General features: G+C 48.0%; 1 protein-coding gene across 4 annotated transcripts in view; it reads right to left on the reverse strand.

The window, feature by feature from the left end:
• The window catches only part of LOC144480316 (transmembrane protein 150A), a 94,435-nt gene that overhangs the window by 49,998 nt on the left and 28,503 nt on the right, over positions 1 to 15,934 (reverse strand). For all 4 annotated transcript variants that reach the window (XM_078199673.1, XM_078199670.1, XM_078199671.1 and 1 more), the window contains one exon: positions 1,902 to 1,985. In XM_078199673.1, coding sequence (XP_078055799.1) covers positions 1,902 to 1,985 — 84 coding nt within the window. The remainder of the gene's footprint in view (positions 1 to 1,901; positions 1,986 to 15,934) is intronic.

Here is a 15,934-nt window from a genome sequence, read left to right on the forward strand (position 1 = left end):
CGACTGGACAAGATTTGGCATTGACCAAATGACATGGAACAACTAGGCAGATACTAACCACAAGTAGGAGAAAATTACTGAGGATGATTGGAAAGTTACCAGACATTGTCTAATCACGTCGGTAGACAGAAATTAGGCAAATGGACTGCTGGGCTGGATATATATCAGGGATCAGGAATCGATTAAGCCCATGCAAGATACTGACCAGGTTAGCCCAGGAAACTCTGACCTTAAGCAGCGTAATCCTCAATGGGAATTTTTCCACTAACATTTTCACCATTACAAAAGTGGCAATCTTACAAAGTTCAAGGTCGGAACAGTGGCAGTTGCCAAATGGAAAGTGTGCGGAGGTTAGGAGATTTTATTTATTCATTCAAGCAACATGGGCATTGCTGGCTGGGCAGCATTTATTGCCCATCCCTAGTTGCCCTTGGAGGGCAGTTGAGAGTCAACCACATTGCTGTGGCTCTGGAGTCACATGTAGGCCAGACAGGGTAAGGATGGCAGATTTCATCGAATCATAAAATCCTTACAGTGCAGAAGGAGGCCATTCGGCCCATCAAGTCTGCCCAACAACAATCCCACCCAAGCCCTATCCCCGTAACTCTACCTATTTACCCTAATCCCCATGACACTGAGGGGCAATTTAGCATGGCCAATCCACCTAACCCGCACATCTTTGGACTGCGGGAGGAAACCGGAGCACCCGGAGGAAACCCGCACAGACATGGGGAGAACGTGCAGACTCCACACCAACAGTCACCCGAGGCCGGAATTGAACCTGGGTCCCTGGCGCTGTGAGGCAGCAGTGTTAACCACTGCACCACCGAGCCACCCCTCTCTTTCTTGATACCGTGACTCAGTTCACTTAGAACATAGAACATTACAGCGCAGTACAGGCCCTCGATGTTGCACCAACCAGTGAAACCAATCTAAAGCCCATCTAACCTACACTATTCCAATATCATCCATATGTTTATCCAATGACCATTTAAATGCCCTTAATGTTGGCGAGTCCACTACTGCTGCAGGCAGGGCATTCCACGCCCTCACTACTCTGAGTGAAGAACCTACCTTTGACATCTGTCCTATATCACCCCTCAATTTAAAGCTATGTCCCCTCATGCTAGCTACCACCATCCGAGGAAAAAGGCTCTCACTATCCACCCTATCTAATCCTCTGATCATCTTGTATGCCTCTATTAAGTCACCTCTTAACCTTCTTCTCTCTAACGAAAACAACCTTAAGTCCCTCAGCCCTTCCTCATAAGACCTTCCCACCATACCAGGCAACATCCTGGTAAATCTCCTCTGCACCCTTTCCAATGCTTCCACATCCTTCCTATAATGCGGCGACAAGAACTGTACACAATACTCCAAGTGCGGCCACACCAGTGTTTTGTACAGCTGCAACATGACCTCCTGGCTCCGAAACTCAATCCCTCTACAGTAATCTGTCTTGTTTAGATATCTGTATGCTTCAGAAAGGATCTCCCTCGCTAAAGGGCATTAGTGAACCAGATGGGTTTTTCTGACAATTGACAATGGCTTCACGGTCATGCGTAGATTCTTAATTCCAGTTATTCAAATTCCACCATTTGCCGTGGTGGGATTCGAACTTCTGTTCCCAGAGTGCTAACTGAGTTTCTGGATTAATAGTCTAGCGATAATACCACTAGGCCATCGCCAACTGGCGTTACAATATTAAAACAAAAGCCAATGATCTGTCAAAGCAAAAGGGGGACCTGAAAGAACATTTTAAAAGGAGAAACGTGAGCTGGGTCTAATTGGATTGCAGTTTCCAAGAGCCAGTACACACACAATGGGCCGAATGGTCTCCAGCTGTGCTGTACATTTCCACAAACGCTAGAGTCAGTGAGCAGCAATGGACATTCTCTTACCTGACCAATGGGATGTCGTCCAAGGTGCAACATCCTTTGGGTTCACCCTGCACTGTGACCACACCACATGATTCATTGTAGATCCTGCAAAGAGAATAGGAAGATGGCTGTGAGCCGCGAGCTTTAAACTCATCTCACACTGAGACTGGATCCACAGCGGAAAACCACTTTCTCTTCCTCAGCAACCAGTCCTCTCCTCTCAGGAGTCCCGGACACCAGATTATAAAACAAATTCTACTTCCCCTGAACCGGCTAACAAACGCTGGGGGAAAAGTCACAAGTGCCAGGGAACATATATCGATTGTGTTTATTTATTAGCTTCACTCCAGGTGTTATCCTCTGAAGAGAAAGCAGCACTGAAATATCTTAAAGCAATGAGGAACCATAGAATCTCTACAATACAAAAGGAGGCCATTCGGCCCATTGGGTCTGCGCCGACTCTCTGACAGAGCATCATACCCAAGCCATCTCCCCCGCCCTACCCCCATAACCCCACACATTTCCCAGGGCCAATTCACTTCACTTATACATCTTGGGACACTAAGGGGCAATTTAGCAATGGCCAATCCACGTAACCCACACATCTTTGGACACTAAGGGGCAGTTTAGCATGGCCGATCCACCTATCCTGCACATCTTTGGACACTAAGGGGCAATTTAGCATGGCCAATCCACCTAACCTACACATCTTTGGACACACAGGGGGCAATTTAGCATGGCCAATCCACCTAACCTACACATGTTTGGGGACACAGGGGCAATTTAGCTTGGCCAATCCACCTAACCTACACATGTTTGGGGACACAGGGGCAATTTAACCTGGCCAACCCACCTAACCTTCACATCTTTGGAGTGTGGGAGGAAACCGGAGCACCTGGAGGAAACACAGCAAGCACGGTTAGAATGGGCAAACTCCACACAAGACAGTCACCAGAGGCTGGAATTGAACCTGGGTCTCTGGCACCATGAGGCAGCAGTGCTAACCACTGTGCCACCATGCTGCCCAAATGAGTTTTTATGGCAATGGTCATCATTAGACTTTTAATTCCAGATGCTTTATTGAGTTTAAATTCCACCAGCTGCCATGGTGGGATTCAAACCCGGGTCCCCAGAGCATTACCCTGGGGATTACTAGTTCAGCAACACTACCCCTCCACCGCTGCCTCATCTTATATGAATTACGCAATGCTACAATTCTCTTTTTCCTTCAGACCACTTAAGAGAAAGTCCAGTTGCTCTTTTAACCCAACTCAATATTCAAATTATGGCAATAGTGTCGGGGCGGTACTTTTTCCAAAACAGGCCAGAATCTCTCTGTAGATTATTGCTACAACTGACAAGTCACGGCACATCATAATGTGGGAGTCAAACACAAGAGAAAGACGCAAGGCAGCCAATGCGCTTGGGGTGTTTTCCTGAGTGGCAGAGGTGAGTTGGCACGTCGTTTGGACCAGGTTGGGAAATTTGCCAATGTTTCGGTTGAGTGCTGTGCTGACTATTATATACAGCCTCAAGATAACCGGCAAAGGGACCAGCAAGAAATGAAAAGGATTTTGTTTAACTGACCGAGTTGTGTGATCTACACTTTACACAGCCTGCAAGAGTTGGTGGGGGCAGCGGCGGGCGGGGAGGGGGGGAAAACATGTTCAAAGGCAAGTTTCAAGAAGAAATTTGAGATTGACTGAAGGATTTACAGGACAGAGGTCGGGAGAGCAACTAATCTGATGACTCTGGAAGGGCATAGAAAGAGGCCATTTGACCCATCATGTCAATGAATCTGTCCTCCGCAGCCTAACACCACTTTCCAGGGTTTGGTCTGTAGCCCGGCAGGTTACAGCACTCGAGGTGCAAATCCAGACAGCTTTTCAATGAGTTGAGGGTTTCTGCCTCTACTACCCTTTCAGACAGTGACTTCCAGATCTCTAAACTCTCTGGGTGAAGAATGTTTTCCTCATCTCCCCTCTAATCTTTCTACCAATCATTTTAAATCTGTACACCCTAGTCACTGACCTCTCTGCTAAACTAAATAGGCCCTTTCCATCCACTCTATCCAGGCCTCTCACAATTTTGTACATCTCAATCAAATCTCCCCTCAGCCTCCTCTGTTCCAAGGCGAACAACCCCAGCCTATCCAATCTTTCCTCATAGCTGAAATTTTCCAGCTCTGGCAACACTCATAAATCTCCTCTGTACCCTCATTAACGCAGTTACATCCTTTCTATAATGAGGTGATCAGAACTGCACATAGTACTTAGCTATATGAAACCTTGCTTAAAGTTTAAAGTAAAGTTTATTAATTAATGTCACAAGTAGGCTTACATTAACACTGCAATGAAGTTACTATGAAAATCCCCTAATCGCCACACTCCGGCGCCTGTTCGGGTACACTGAGGGAGAACTTAGCATGGCCAATGCACCCTAACCAGCACGTCTTTCAGACTGTGGGAGGAAACCGGAACACCCGGAGGAAACCCACGCAGACACGGGGAGAACGTGCAGACTCCGCACAGACAGTGACCCAAGCCGGGAATCGAACCCGGGTCCTTGGCGCTGAGGCAGCAGTGCTAACCACCGTGCCACCCTGAGGTTGGGCTGCATTTGGAGTATTGCGTGCAGTTCTGGTCGCCACACTACCAGAAGGACGTGGAGGCTTTGGAGAGAGTGCAAAGAAAGTTCACTTAGGATGTTGCCTGGTCTCGAGGGTGTTGACTATGAAAAGAGGTTGAATAAACTAAGATTGTTTGCACTGGAAAGACGGAGGCTGAGGGGAGACCTGACAGAGGTCGACAAAATGATGAGAGGAATAGGCAGGGTGGATAGTCAGGGGCTTTTTCCCAGGGTGGAAGTGTCAATTACAAGGGGGCACAGGTTCAAGGCGAGAGGCAGAAGGTTTAAAGGGAGATGTGCGGGGGAGGTTTTTCACGCAGAGAGTGGTGGGTGTCTGGAACTCCCTGCCAGAGGAGGTGGTGGAAACAGGCACATTTAGCAACATTTAAGAATCATCTGGATGGGTCCATGAATAGGGAGAGAATAGAGGAATACAGACGGAGTACGGGCAGAAGATTTTTTTTAGTTTAGTTAGGGCATCATGATTGGCACAGGCTTGGAGGGCTGAAGTGCCTGTTCCTGTGATGTACCTTTCTTTGTTCTTTTACTCATGTTGTGGCCTAAATAATGTTTTATTTAATTCCGGCAAAACTTCTCTGCTCTTATACCTTGGCTAATAAAGGAAAAGATTCCAAATGCCTTCTTAATCACCTTATCCACCTGTCCTGCTACCCTCAGGGATCTGTGGACATCTTAAATTTTGATCTTTGGTAAAATTATATTTAGTACATCAGATGTTCAAGTCTCCAGCATCATTTCAAGCAATATACAAGTTCAAAGCTCACCAAATTCAGTATACTTTTTTATACAAGGTATTAACAAGCACTTGCCACAGTGGATCATCGACTCCACCGTTTCATAGAATACTGACCCTGCAGGAGGAGGCCATTGGGCCCATCAAGTCTACGCCAACTCTCTGACAGAGCACCTTACCCAGGCCCACCCCCTGCCATATCCACACAACCCTAAGTATTTACTCCGTTAATCGCCCTAACCTACACATCTTTGAACACTAAGCATGGCCAATCCACCTAACCTGCACATCTCGGCAGCACGGTGACACGGTGGTTAGCACTGCTGCCTCACAGCGCCAGGGACCCGGGTTCGATTCCCGGCTTGGGTCACTGTCTGTGTGGAGTTTGCACATTCTCCCCGTGTCTGCGTGGGTTTCCTCCGGGTGCTCCGGTTTCCTCCCACAGTCCAAAGATGTGGGAGGCTAGCTAAGTAAATGCATGGGGTTATGGGTATGGAGCCTGGGTGGGATTGTGGTCGGTGCAGACTCGATGGGCTGAATGGCCTCCTTCTGCACTGTAGGATTCTATGATTCTATGATCTTTGGACTGTGGAAGGAAGACGGAGCAATGACCCCATTCTTGGTGGCAGCCATTTTGTCTGAGGTGGGTTCAGGCCCATCAGAATCTGGCGAGTATTCATTTAGGCTCATGAACAGCCTTATTAAGCAGAGTTAAGGAGTGTGGGGCTGGAAGTTCCCTGATGTGACGGAGATTAACTTCAACTGCCTGGAGTTGTGTACCTGGCAGCAAATAGTCCAGACCGGCCTACAGGTACTCCTACCCTGCCTGTCACTCTGAAATGGTGTGCAAGCCTATCCCCAAGGGGAACTTTACCGCCACCTCCCCTCCCCCATCACCCCTCAATCCACATCTCCATTGGTGGCCAGGCTTCTAAATCTGTTCCTTATTCAAAGTTATAACAAGGTTGGTCAGAGGCCTTTCCGCTTCTCAGCCTTTTGGCTAAGATCAAGCATCAGATCCAGCCCAAGATGGGACGCAATGCCTTTTCTTGTCGGCTCGGATCTTGTTTGTCTCTCTTGAGGGGACCATGAATTGGATTCAATTGGATTTTGAATTTGGTTTGTGGAGCAGATGAGGAATGGGTTCGAGTTTGCCTGGTCCATTCTGAGCATTGGCTTCAAGGATGGAGTAAAATAAATTTAGGAAAAAACAAGATTGGCGAGTGGGCAGCTTCCATGTTGAAGCACCCTCTCAGTTACCTACCCTCTCCTGCAGCCTGCTCTGATTCACTCTCCAGCTTCCAGAGTCCACCTGTCACCTTCAACTGGACAGAGATCCTGTCTCGATGCCAATGAAGGGTTTACCCTTTGTTAAAATTCCAAACAGTGACCGTTACCCCCGGGGATAGGTGCAGAGCCTGGAGACAGTCCCTGCCTCTGATTCAGGAGGGAAAGCCCAGCCTTGTGTCGACATATGTGTGTGTATCTGTGTGAGAATGTATTTGTGTGTGTGTGTGTCTGTAAGTGCGTTGTGTGTGTGCATGTGACAGTATTTGTGATTACGCCTGAGAGTGTATGTGTCTGTAAACATGTTTGCATGTGTGTTTGTGAATATGTGTGCATGAGTGTCTTACTGTGTGTGTTTGGAAGTGTGTTTATATATACTTATAGGCTTTTGTTTCTGTTTGTGCATGTTATTGTTCGTGTGTGTGTTGATTCTGTTTGTGTGTTTTTGTGTGTGTGTGTATGTTTATAAATGTTTGTGTGCGCGCATGGTCATGCATCTTTGTGAGTCTTTGTGTGTGTGTCTACGTTTGAATGTGTGTTTGTATGTATGTTTAAGTGTGTGTTAGTATGTTTGTTTTGGTATGTGTTTGTATGTATATGTGTGTTCGTATGTGTTAGTGTGTGTGCTAGTTTGTTTGTGTGTTCATATGTGTTTGTGTGTGTTTATATGTTTGTTTGTTTGTGTTTCCTCCCCCACGTACGTTTCCCAGTTGTAAACCCCTCTATTTCTTTCACTGGCTGATCCGTTGGTGTGATTTCAACACTCTCTCTTCCTATTTCCCATTAGTCTCAGTTTTATTCCTCTCTCAGCTTTTGGCACAGATAAAAACAGAACAAGTCGAGACAGGTTCTGAAGCATTATTTAAACTCGGAGGGTTTTAAGTTATTTCATTAGATGCTCACTAATAACACTGAACCCAGGCTGCAAGTCTGAAGGTGATTTGAGTTGTTGAAATGTTTAACAGCGATTAACTGAAGCAGTCTGTGTCCAAATGCAGCAAAAGCTGGATAATCTCCAGACTTGGGTGGGCAAGTGGCAAGTTACAAGTGTCAGGCAGTGACCAGCTCCAAGAAGAGAGAATCTTGTTTCCTCCCCATGACATTCAATGGCATTACCATCAAATCCCCCACTATCAACATCCTGGGGGTTACCACCGACTAGAAACTGAACTGGACCAGCCAGATAAACACTGTGCAGGAGCAGGTCAGAGACTAGGAATCCTGCAGCGAGTAACTCACCTCCTGACTCCCCAAAGCCTGTCCACCATCTACAAGGCACAAGTCAGGAGTGTGATGGAATGCTCCCCACTTGCCTGGATGGGTGCAGCTCCAACAACACTCAAGAAGCTCGACCCCATCCAGGACAAAGCAGCCCCGCTTGATTGGCACCACATCTAGACACATCCACTCCCTCCACCATCGACTCTCAGTAGCAGCCGTGTGTACCATCTACAAGATGCACTGCAGCAATTCACCCAGGCTCCTTAGGCAGCACCTTCCATCCTCCCAACCTCTACTGCCTCGAAAAACAAGAGCAGCAGACTCACGGGAACACCACCACCTGCAAGTTCCCCTCCAAGCCACTCACCATCCTGACTTGGAAATATATCGCCGTTCCTTCACTGTCACTGGGTCAAATTCCTGGAATTCCCTCCCTAACAGCACTGTGGGTGCACCTACACCACATAGACAGCAGCGGTTCAAGGCGGCAGCTCACCATCCTGTGTGGAAGAATTGGCCCTCTGGACCCTTTTGTATCTCTCCCCTCTCACCTTAACCTATGCCCTCTAGTTTTAGACTCCCCTACCTTTGGGAAAAGATGTTGACTATTTAGCTGATCTACGCTCCTCATTATTTTATAGACCTCTATAAGATCACCCCTCAGCCTCCTACGCTCCAAAGAAAAAAAGTCCCAGTCTATCCAGCCTCTTCTCAAACCATCAAGTCCCGGTAGCATCCTAGTAAATCTTTTCTGCACTCTTTCTAGTTTAATAATATCCTTTCTAAAATAGGGTGACCAGAATTATACACAGTATTCCAAGTGTGGTCTTACGAATGTCTTGTACAACTTCAACAAGACGTCCCAACTCCTGTATTCAATGTTCTGACCAATGAAATTAAGCATGCCGAATGCCTTCTTCACCACCCTGTCCACCTGTGGGTTATTGATCATGGCCTCCCTCTCAATGTCTTCAATGATAAAATTCTCATTCTGGTCTTCAAATCTTCACCCATCCCTATCTCAGTCTTCACCTCAAGTCTTACAGGCCTCCGAGGGACTGGTTAGCTCTGCTGGTTAGATAGCGGTGACGGAGGCAGAATGATACCAGAGGTAGTGCAGGTTCACTCAATTCGATGGCGGGGCCTTACCCTGAGCTTGTGGGCTGGTGTCCCTCAAGCTCGGAGTCACCAAACTGTCTCTCAGATGGAGAGAGATGCGTGTGGCCCTTTGGGACAATGGTTAAGATGCATCAACAACCCTCCACCCCTCTCACTCTGGCCTCCTCTGCATCCTGCCAATTCTTTCACTCCACATTGGCAAGCCATACTTACAACCATCTAGGCCCGACGTTCTAGAATTTTCCCCAGAATCCCTCCTCTGTCCACGTTCCTCTCCTGCAGCTCTGCTTCAAGCCCCACACTTTGACCAAGCATTTCATTCTAGAATCCCTACAGTGCAGCATGAGGCCATTCGGCCCATCGGGTCTGCACCAACTCTCCCACAGAGCATCTTTCTCTCACCCACTAAGGGGCCAATCCACCTAACCCGCACATCTTTGGACTGTGGGGGGAAACCGGAGCACCCGGAGGAAACCCACGCAGACATGGGGAGAATGTGCAGACTCCGCACAGAGAGTGACCCAAGCCGGGAATCGAACCTGGGTCCCTGGGGCTGTGAGGCAGCAGTGCTCACCACTGTGCTGCCCATTTCTGATATAACAATCTGGCAAATACCCCTGTGCACAATGAGGATTAAACGTTTGTGACCACTCCCTCTACAGTTTGCACCATTGCTTCTTTCAGCAGCCTAGAGTCCAGAGCTGCTGACTTATCAATGTGCAGTGATGATGCTCTGTTTAGTGGTGGTATTAAAGTTCACTCAGGAAGGCCAAGTTGCCATGGCAATGTACACGTTTACATGCATGTTGCAGGCTGGGGGTGGCGCCAATGATGGTAGAGGCTCCACATTCCTTTCCATCATGTGACTGTCCAGGAGTCTCTCCCACTCTTACCGCCAACCATTGGTGTGTTTGGAAGAATTTACAGGTTGACACTCAACCCATTTGACCGCGTTATGGACGCACCTTCCTTGGCCATCAAATCCCAGGGTGGGACTCGAACCCGGAGCTTCTGGGTCAGACGCAGGGACAGTAACCCACTGTACCACAAGACCTCCCATCTGCTTAGTATGCCCATCTTCCCTACCTATCTTTATCCTTGATGTGGAGATGCCGGTGTTGGACTGGGGAGGGCACAGTAAGGAGTCTCACAACACCTGGTTAAAGTCCAACAGGTATATATGGAATCACGAGTTTTCAGAGCACTGCTCCTTCCTTAGGTGGGTGAAGTGAGTCACTTGACGAAGGAGCAGCGCTCCAAAAGCTCGTGATTCCAAATAAACCTGTTGGACTTTAACCAGTATTGTGAGACTTCTTACTGTATCTTTATCCTGTACATAAATTTTCTCTTTTAAGAATTATGTGAAAGAATTTAAGGTTGCCTCCCTTGTATGTGAAGACCGATTTCACAAACTTTTTTAATGTTGATTTTGTTTTTGCTCATTCAGCAATTGGAGACATTCCCTCCTATTCATGAAACATGTGTGAGAATTTGGAGACATTCTCTTGCAGTCAGGAAGAATGTGTGAGGATTTGGTGACATTTCCTTATATTCAGGACGCCTGAGAGAGAATTTGAGGACATTCCCTTACATTCAGGAAGATTGGAGAGAATTTGGAGACATTCCCTTACATTCAAGAAGGCAGAGAATTTGAAGACATTCCCTTATATTCAGGAAGCCTGAGAGAGAATTTGGAAACATTCCCTAATATTTAGGAAGACTGCATGAGTATTCCAAGATATTCCCCTGTGCAGGGAAAATCTCTACATTCCAGGAGTTGAGAAGTGATTTTAGGGACACTCCCTGCATGAGGAATTGGGGTGAAATGTTTTGGTGATTTGAGGATTTTAGAGATGCTCCCTAATGCTCTAAGCTCCTTCCCTGTTGGCCTCCCACTGGCATTAGTCCTATTTTAAGGAATTAAATACTTTTATACACATCTGTACCAGCTAGGAGCCAATCGCCCATGCACATCGCCAATGTAAATACCAAGGCAATAACAACTTGCAAAGTCTTGGAATAATTATGGCTGCTTATCAGAAAATTATTGGACATTACTTTTATGTCAATTAACAGACTAATTTGTAGAATTAAGCAGTACAGGGAGTAAGAGGCAGCAGCAATGGATTTAGCTAAACACTAGCAAAGAGGACACAGCCTGAAGGCCTCACAGGGGAATTCATACCACACCATATCTGGGAGGAAATGGTTTGTGGAAAATCCTGGGAGCCAGACCTTCAGCAAGCTCCTTGCAGACTCCAGCAACTCTGAAGATCTCTAGAAGCCACAAGAACGCAAGAAAATGGAGCAGGAGCAAACCTGGCCCATCGGGCCAGCTCCACCATTCAATACCATCATGGCTTATCTTGGGCTTCAACTTCTGCACCCTTTCCTTTCCTTCTCAGGAAGCAAGTCAGGGATGAATGAATTCCGAGACTATTTGCTAAACTATCAATCCAGAAACTCAGCTAATGTTCTGGGGACCTGGGGTCGAATCTCGCCACAGCAGATGTTGAAATTTGAATTCAATAATCTGGCATTAAGAATCTAGTGATGACCCTGAATTCATTGTCGATTGTTGGAAAAACCCATCTGGTTCACTAATATCCCATAAAGGAAAGAAATCTGCCGTCCTTACCTGGTCTCCAGACCCATAGCAATGTGGTTGACTCTTAACTGCCCTCGGGCAACTAGGGATGGGTAATAAATGCTGGCCAGCCAGCGACACCCATGTCCCATGAAATGAATATAAAAGATTATGTATGGTATGCTTTATAATTGTCACATGTATTAGTATACAGTCAAAATTGTTTCTTGTGCGCTATACAAAGCATACTGTTCATAGAGAAGGAAAGGAGAGAGTGCTTTGTCTATATAGCATGCAAGAAACAATACCTTTCACTGTATCCCAATACATGTAAAAATAATAAAATCAACTCCATTTTCCCACCCACTCCGCGAAATCCCATAATTCCCCGAGAGCAAAAATCTGACTCCCCCAAACCTTATCCACAATCCTCTAGGGTGGAGAATTCCAAAGATTCACAACCCTTTGAGTGAAGAAATTTCTCCTCACCTCAGTCCTAAATGATTAGCTCCCTTATCCTGAGATGGTGCCCCCGTGTTTCAGGTTCCCCGACTCGCGGAAACAATCTCTCAGAGACCACCCTATCAGACCCCCTTCCGAATTTTGTACCTTTCATAGAGTCAGAGAGGTTTACAGCATGGAAACAGGCCCTTCGATCCAACTAGTCCATGCCGCCCTTTTTTTTAAACCCCTAAGCTAATCCCAATTGTCCGCATTTGGCCCATATCCCTCTATACCCATCGTACCCATGTAACTGTCTGAATGCTTTTTAAAAGGACAAAATTGTACCCGCCTCTACTACTACCTCTGGCAGCTTGTTCCAGACACTCACCACCTTCTGTGTGAAAAAATTGCCCCTCTGGACACTTTTGTATCTTTCCCCTCTCACCTTAAACCTGTGCCCTCTAGTTTTAGACTCCCCTACCTTTGGGAAAAGATATTGACTATCTAGCTGATCTATGCCCCTCATTATTTTATAGACCTCTTTAAGATCACCCCTCAGTCTCCTACGCTCCAGAGAAAAAAGTCCCAGTCTATCCAACCTCTCCTTATAACTCAATCCATCAAGTCCCGTTAGCATCCTAGTAAATCTTTTCTGCACTCTTTCTCGTTTAATAATATCCTTTCTATAATAGGGTGACCAGAACTGTACACAGTATTCCAAGTGTGGCCTTACCAATGTCTTGTAGAATTTCAACAAGACGTCCCAACTCCTGTATTCAATGTTCTGACCAATGAAACCAAGCATGCTGAATGCCTTCTTCACCATTCTGTCCACCTATGACTCCACTTTCAAGGAGCTTTGAACCTGTACCCCTAGATCTCCTGGCGGTCACCCATCTACCTGTCTGAACCTCTGGTGTGACAACTTCCCAGTAACTAGTGTCTATCACACTCTGCCTCCTGTACGCTCCGCAGTGCATCCACCTGCCCCTCCAACCGAACAATGCGGTCTGTGAGGAGCTGTAACTGGACAGTTCCTGCTGACAAAGTTGTCAGGGAGACTAGATTGCTCCCTAATTTCCCACATCTGACAGGAGGAGCATACCACTGCCCTCGCTGCCATACTGCCCTTATACAGGTAAAAGAATCTCAACTCACCTCTCCCTTGCTTGTGGCCCTCCCGACGTCTTTTGTTTTGGTTAGAGGAGGAGGTAGGGAGGGTAACACTGAAGTAGTGTTTGGGGTTTAACTGTCCCTTTACAACAGCTCCTCCACAGACCACCTTCTAGTCGCAGTGACTTCACCTATGCAAATGTTGCCTGCAACCGCCAATCACCTTCGCCGTCCTGCTGCTGTCAATGAGATCGCCTCTCATTCTGCTAAACTCCAGAGGTTATACACCCAATTCAGTCGGCCTCTCAAGACAGGGCAGTCCCCTCATCCCAGAGATCAATCCAGTTAATCTTAGCTGTACCGCCTCCAATGCAAGTATGTCCTTCCTCAAACGTGGAGACCAAAACCGCTCACAGTGAGGTAAATCTTCCAGTCCTGCCCACCGCAGGAATGGTCGTGGGCAGGATGGAAAAACTGACGGACCATTGAAAGGTCGGGCGGGGATTTCTGCTTTCGGAACTGGAAATTCCCACCCGATATTTCAGATGCAGGGTGCGATTTTACTGGATCGCCGTGCCAGTCAACCAGTAAGCTTGCGTGCAAGGCCAAAAATCCAGTTTGTGCCAATGATAGTGTCAAATAGCAGACAGTCACCATTCATAATGGCAACGGCAATGTTCCAGGTCCTGTTTTGCCGGTGATTGTCTTAATTTCAATCCCATTAGCATGTCCGGGACGGCTGTTTCTGGCCTCTTGAATGCTCCCTGCCTCCACTTGCCAACGAGAGGTTGCACCAGCGGGAATCACTGCTGGTCCCCACAGCGGAGACCAGGTATGATGGCCACGCCAGAGTGATCGGAGGCCATTGAAGCCCCCGGGCAGTCAGAGGGAGGGCGGGCAGTGCCCGTTGGGAAACCTGGCACTGCCCACCCAGCACCCTGGCACTGCCCACCCAGCACTATGTGTGCCAGGGGTAGTGCCAGAGGGTGTGGCTATGACAGGGGGGATGCACAATGATGGGGACTCTTGCAGGGGGAGCTCTGCAAGAGGGCGGGCTTATGGAGGGGGAAACCTGCAAGGGGGAGCTTGTGAGGGGGGCTTTGCAAAGGGGGGGCTTGATGAGGGGTGGCTTACGCCCCTCCCGCCAGCGTGGGACACACCTCCAGCATTTGTTAAAATTCTAAGTGCTGGACAGCATGGCAGGAAAAGTCAGCTGTGCCACTGACGAGCTGCCCACCGCTTTTCTCGCCTGGGTCCGGCACATGGGAGAGAAATGGAAAACTCCAGCCACTATCTCCTCAGTAATGAGAGGGGAGAGCTGGCCCTGTGTGGAACTCCCCCTTCAGAAGGTCAGGATGTCCCGTCTCTGATGCACTGACCACTGTGGAGAAGCTAATGGAGCCCCTTGAAAGCTAAAAGTACCTGGGGAAAGATGTGGAATACAGGGGGTAACTGAGGACAGGACGCTGCTCAGTTTATACAATTCCTACAGTGCAGAAGAGGCCATTTGGCCCATCACGTCTGCACCGACTCTCTGCCAGAGTGTCTTAACCAGTCCCTCTCCCCATAACCCCACACTTATCTTGGCCAAGCCACCTAACCCACGCATCTTTTGGACTGTGGAAGGAAACAGGAGCACCCGGAGGAAACCCACGCAGACACGGGGGGAAAGCACAGACTCCGCACAGTCACCCGAGGCCGGATTTGAACCCAGGTCCCTTGAGGGGCGAGGTAGCAGTGCTGGAGAGCAGGGCGGTGTGGGGGTGGAGCGCGAGGTGGTTCCGGGGGAGTGGGGCGGGGTGGGGTGGGTGGTGGGGAAGCTTCAGATTACATCACAAGACTCTAAAGCCTGCGGATATTTGCAGGACACACTGGTGCTGTACTCCGGAGAAAATTCAGAACTTATTAACATGTCTTTTTCTATAATTGTCTATTTTTGTCTGATTTTCTATCCCGCTAACAGTGTTAACTTGTCCTAAAGACACTCGCACAGAGATGACTGCTGTCCTGAAAGCTTGCACAGCCAGCCTCGAAGCACCCAGCCAATCGTACCTTCCCTGTGCAGAGTTCCGGAAGAGTCTTTCATCAAAACCCTATTGCTATTGGTCGGAGCTAAAGTCAACAGGAGAAAGTTTACATTACACCCAAAGCAAACACTGAATGTGACGGGAATGATCCATTTTCCACAGGGCCGGGGGAGTCAGGAAGCTTCACTCCCCCGGCTGTTAACAAATGGTGAGCAGATCGCCAGAGCCCCTCAGGTGATCTAATGTGATCAGACAGATCTCCAACCCACTGTGTACACATCCCACCCATACCCCCCAACCTACTGTGTACACATCCCAACCTCACCCTAACCCACTGTGTACACATCCCAACCCACTGTGTACACATCCCAACCCACTGTGTACACATCCCAACCCACTGTGTACACATCCCAACCCACTGTGTACACATCCCAACCCACTGTGTACACATCCCAACCCACTGTGTACACATCCCAACCCACTGTGTACACATCCCAACCCACTGTGTACACATCCCAACCCACTGTGTACACATCCCAACCTACTGTGTACACATCCCAACCTTACCCTAACCCACTGCGTACACATCCCAACCCACTGCGTACACATCCCACCCATACCCCCTGATCCACTGTGTGCACATTCCCAGCCTCATCCCAACCTACTGTGTACACGTCCCAACCTTACCCTAACCCACTGTGTACACGTCTCAACCTTACCCTAACCCACTGTGTACACATCCCAACCTTACCCTAACCCACTGTGTACACGTCCCAACCTTACCCTAACCCACTGTGTACACGTCTCAACCTTACCCTAACCCACTGTGTACACATCCCAACCCACTGTGTACACATCCCAACCCACTGTGTAC

The sequence above is a fragment of the Mustelus asterias genome, chromosome 28, assembly GCF_964213995.1.
Source record: "Mustelus asterias chromosome 28, sMusAst1.hap1.1, whole genome shotgun sequence".
Taxonomy (NCBI): Eukaryota; Metazoa; Chordata; class Chondrichthyes; order Carcharhiniformes; family Triakidae; genus Mustelus; species Mustelus asterias.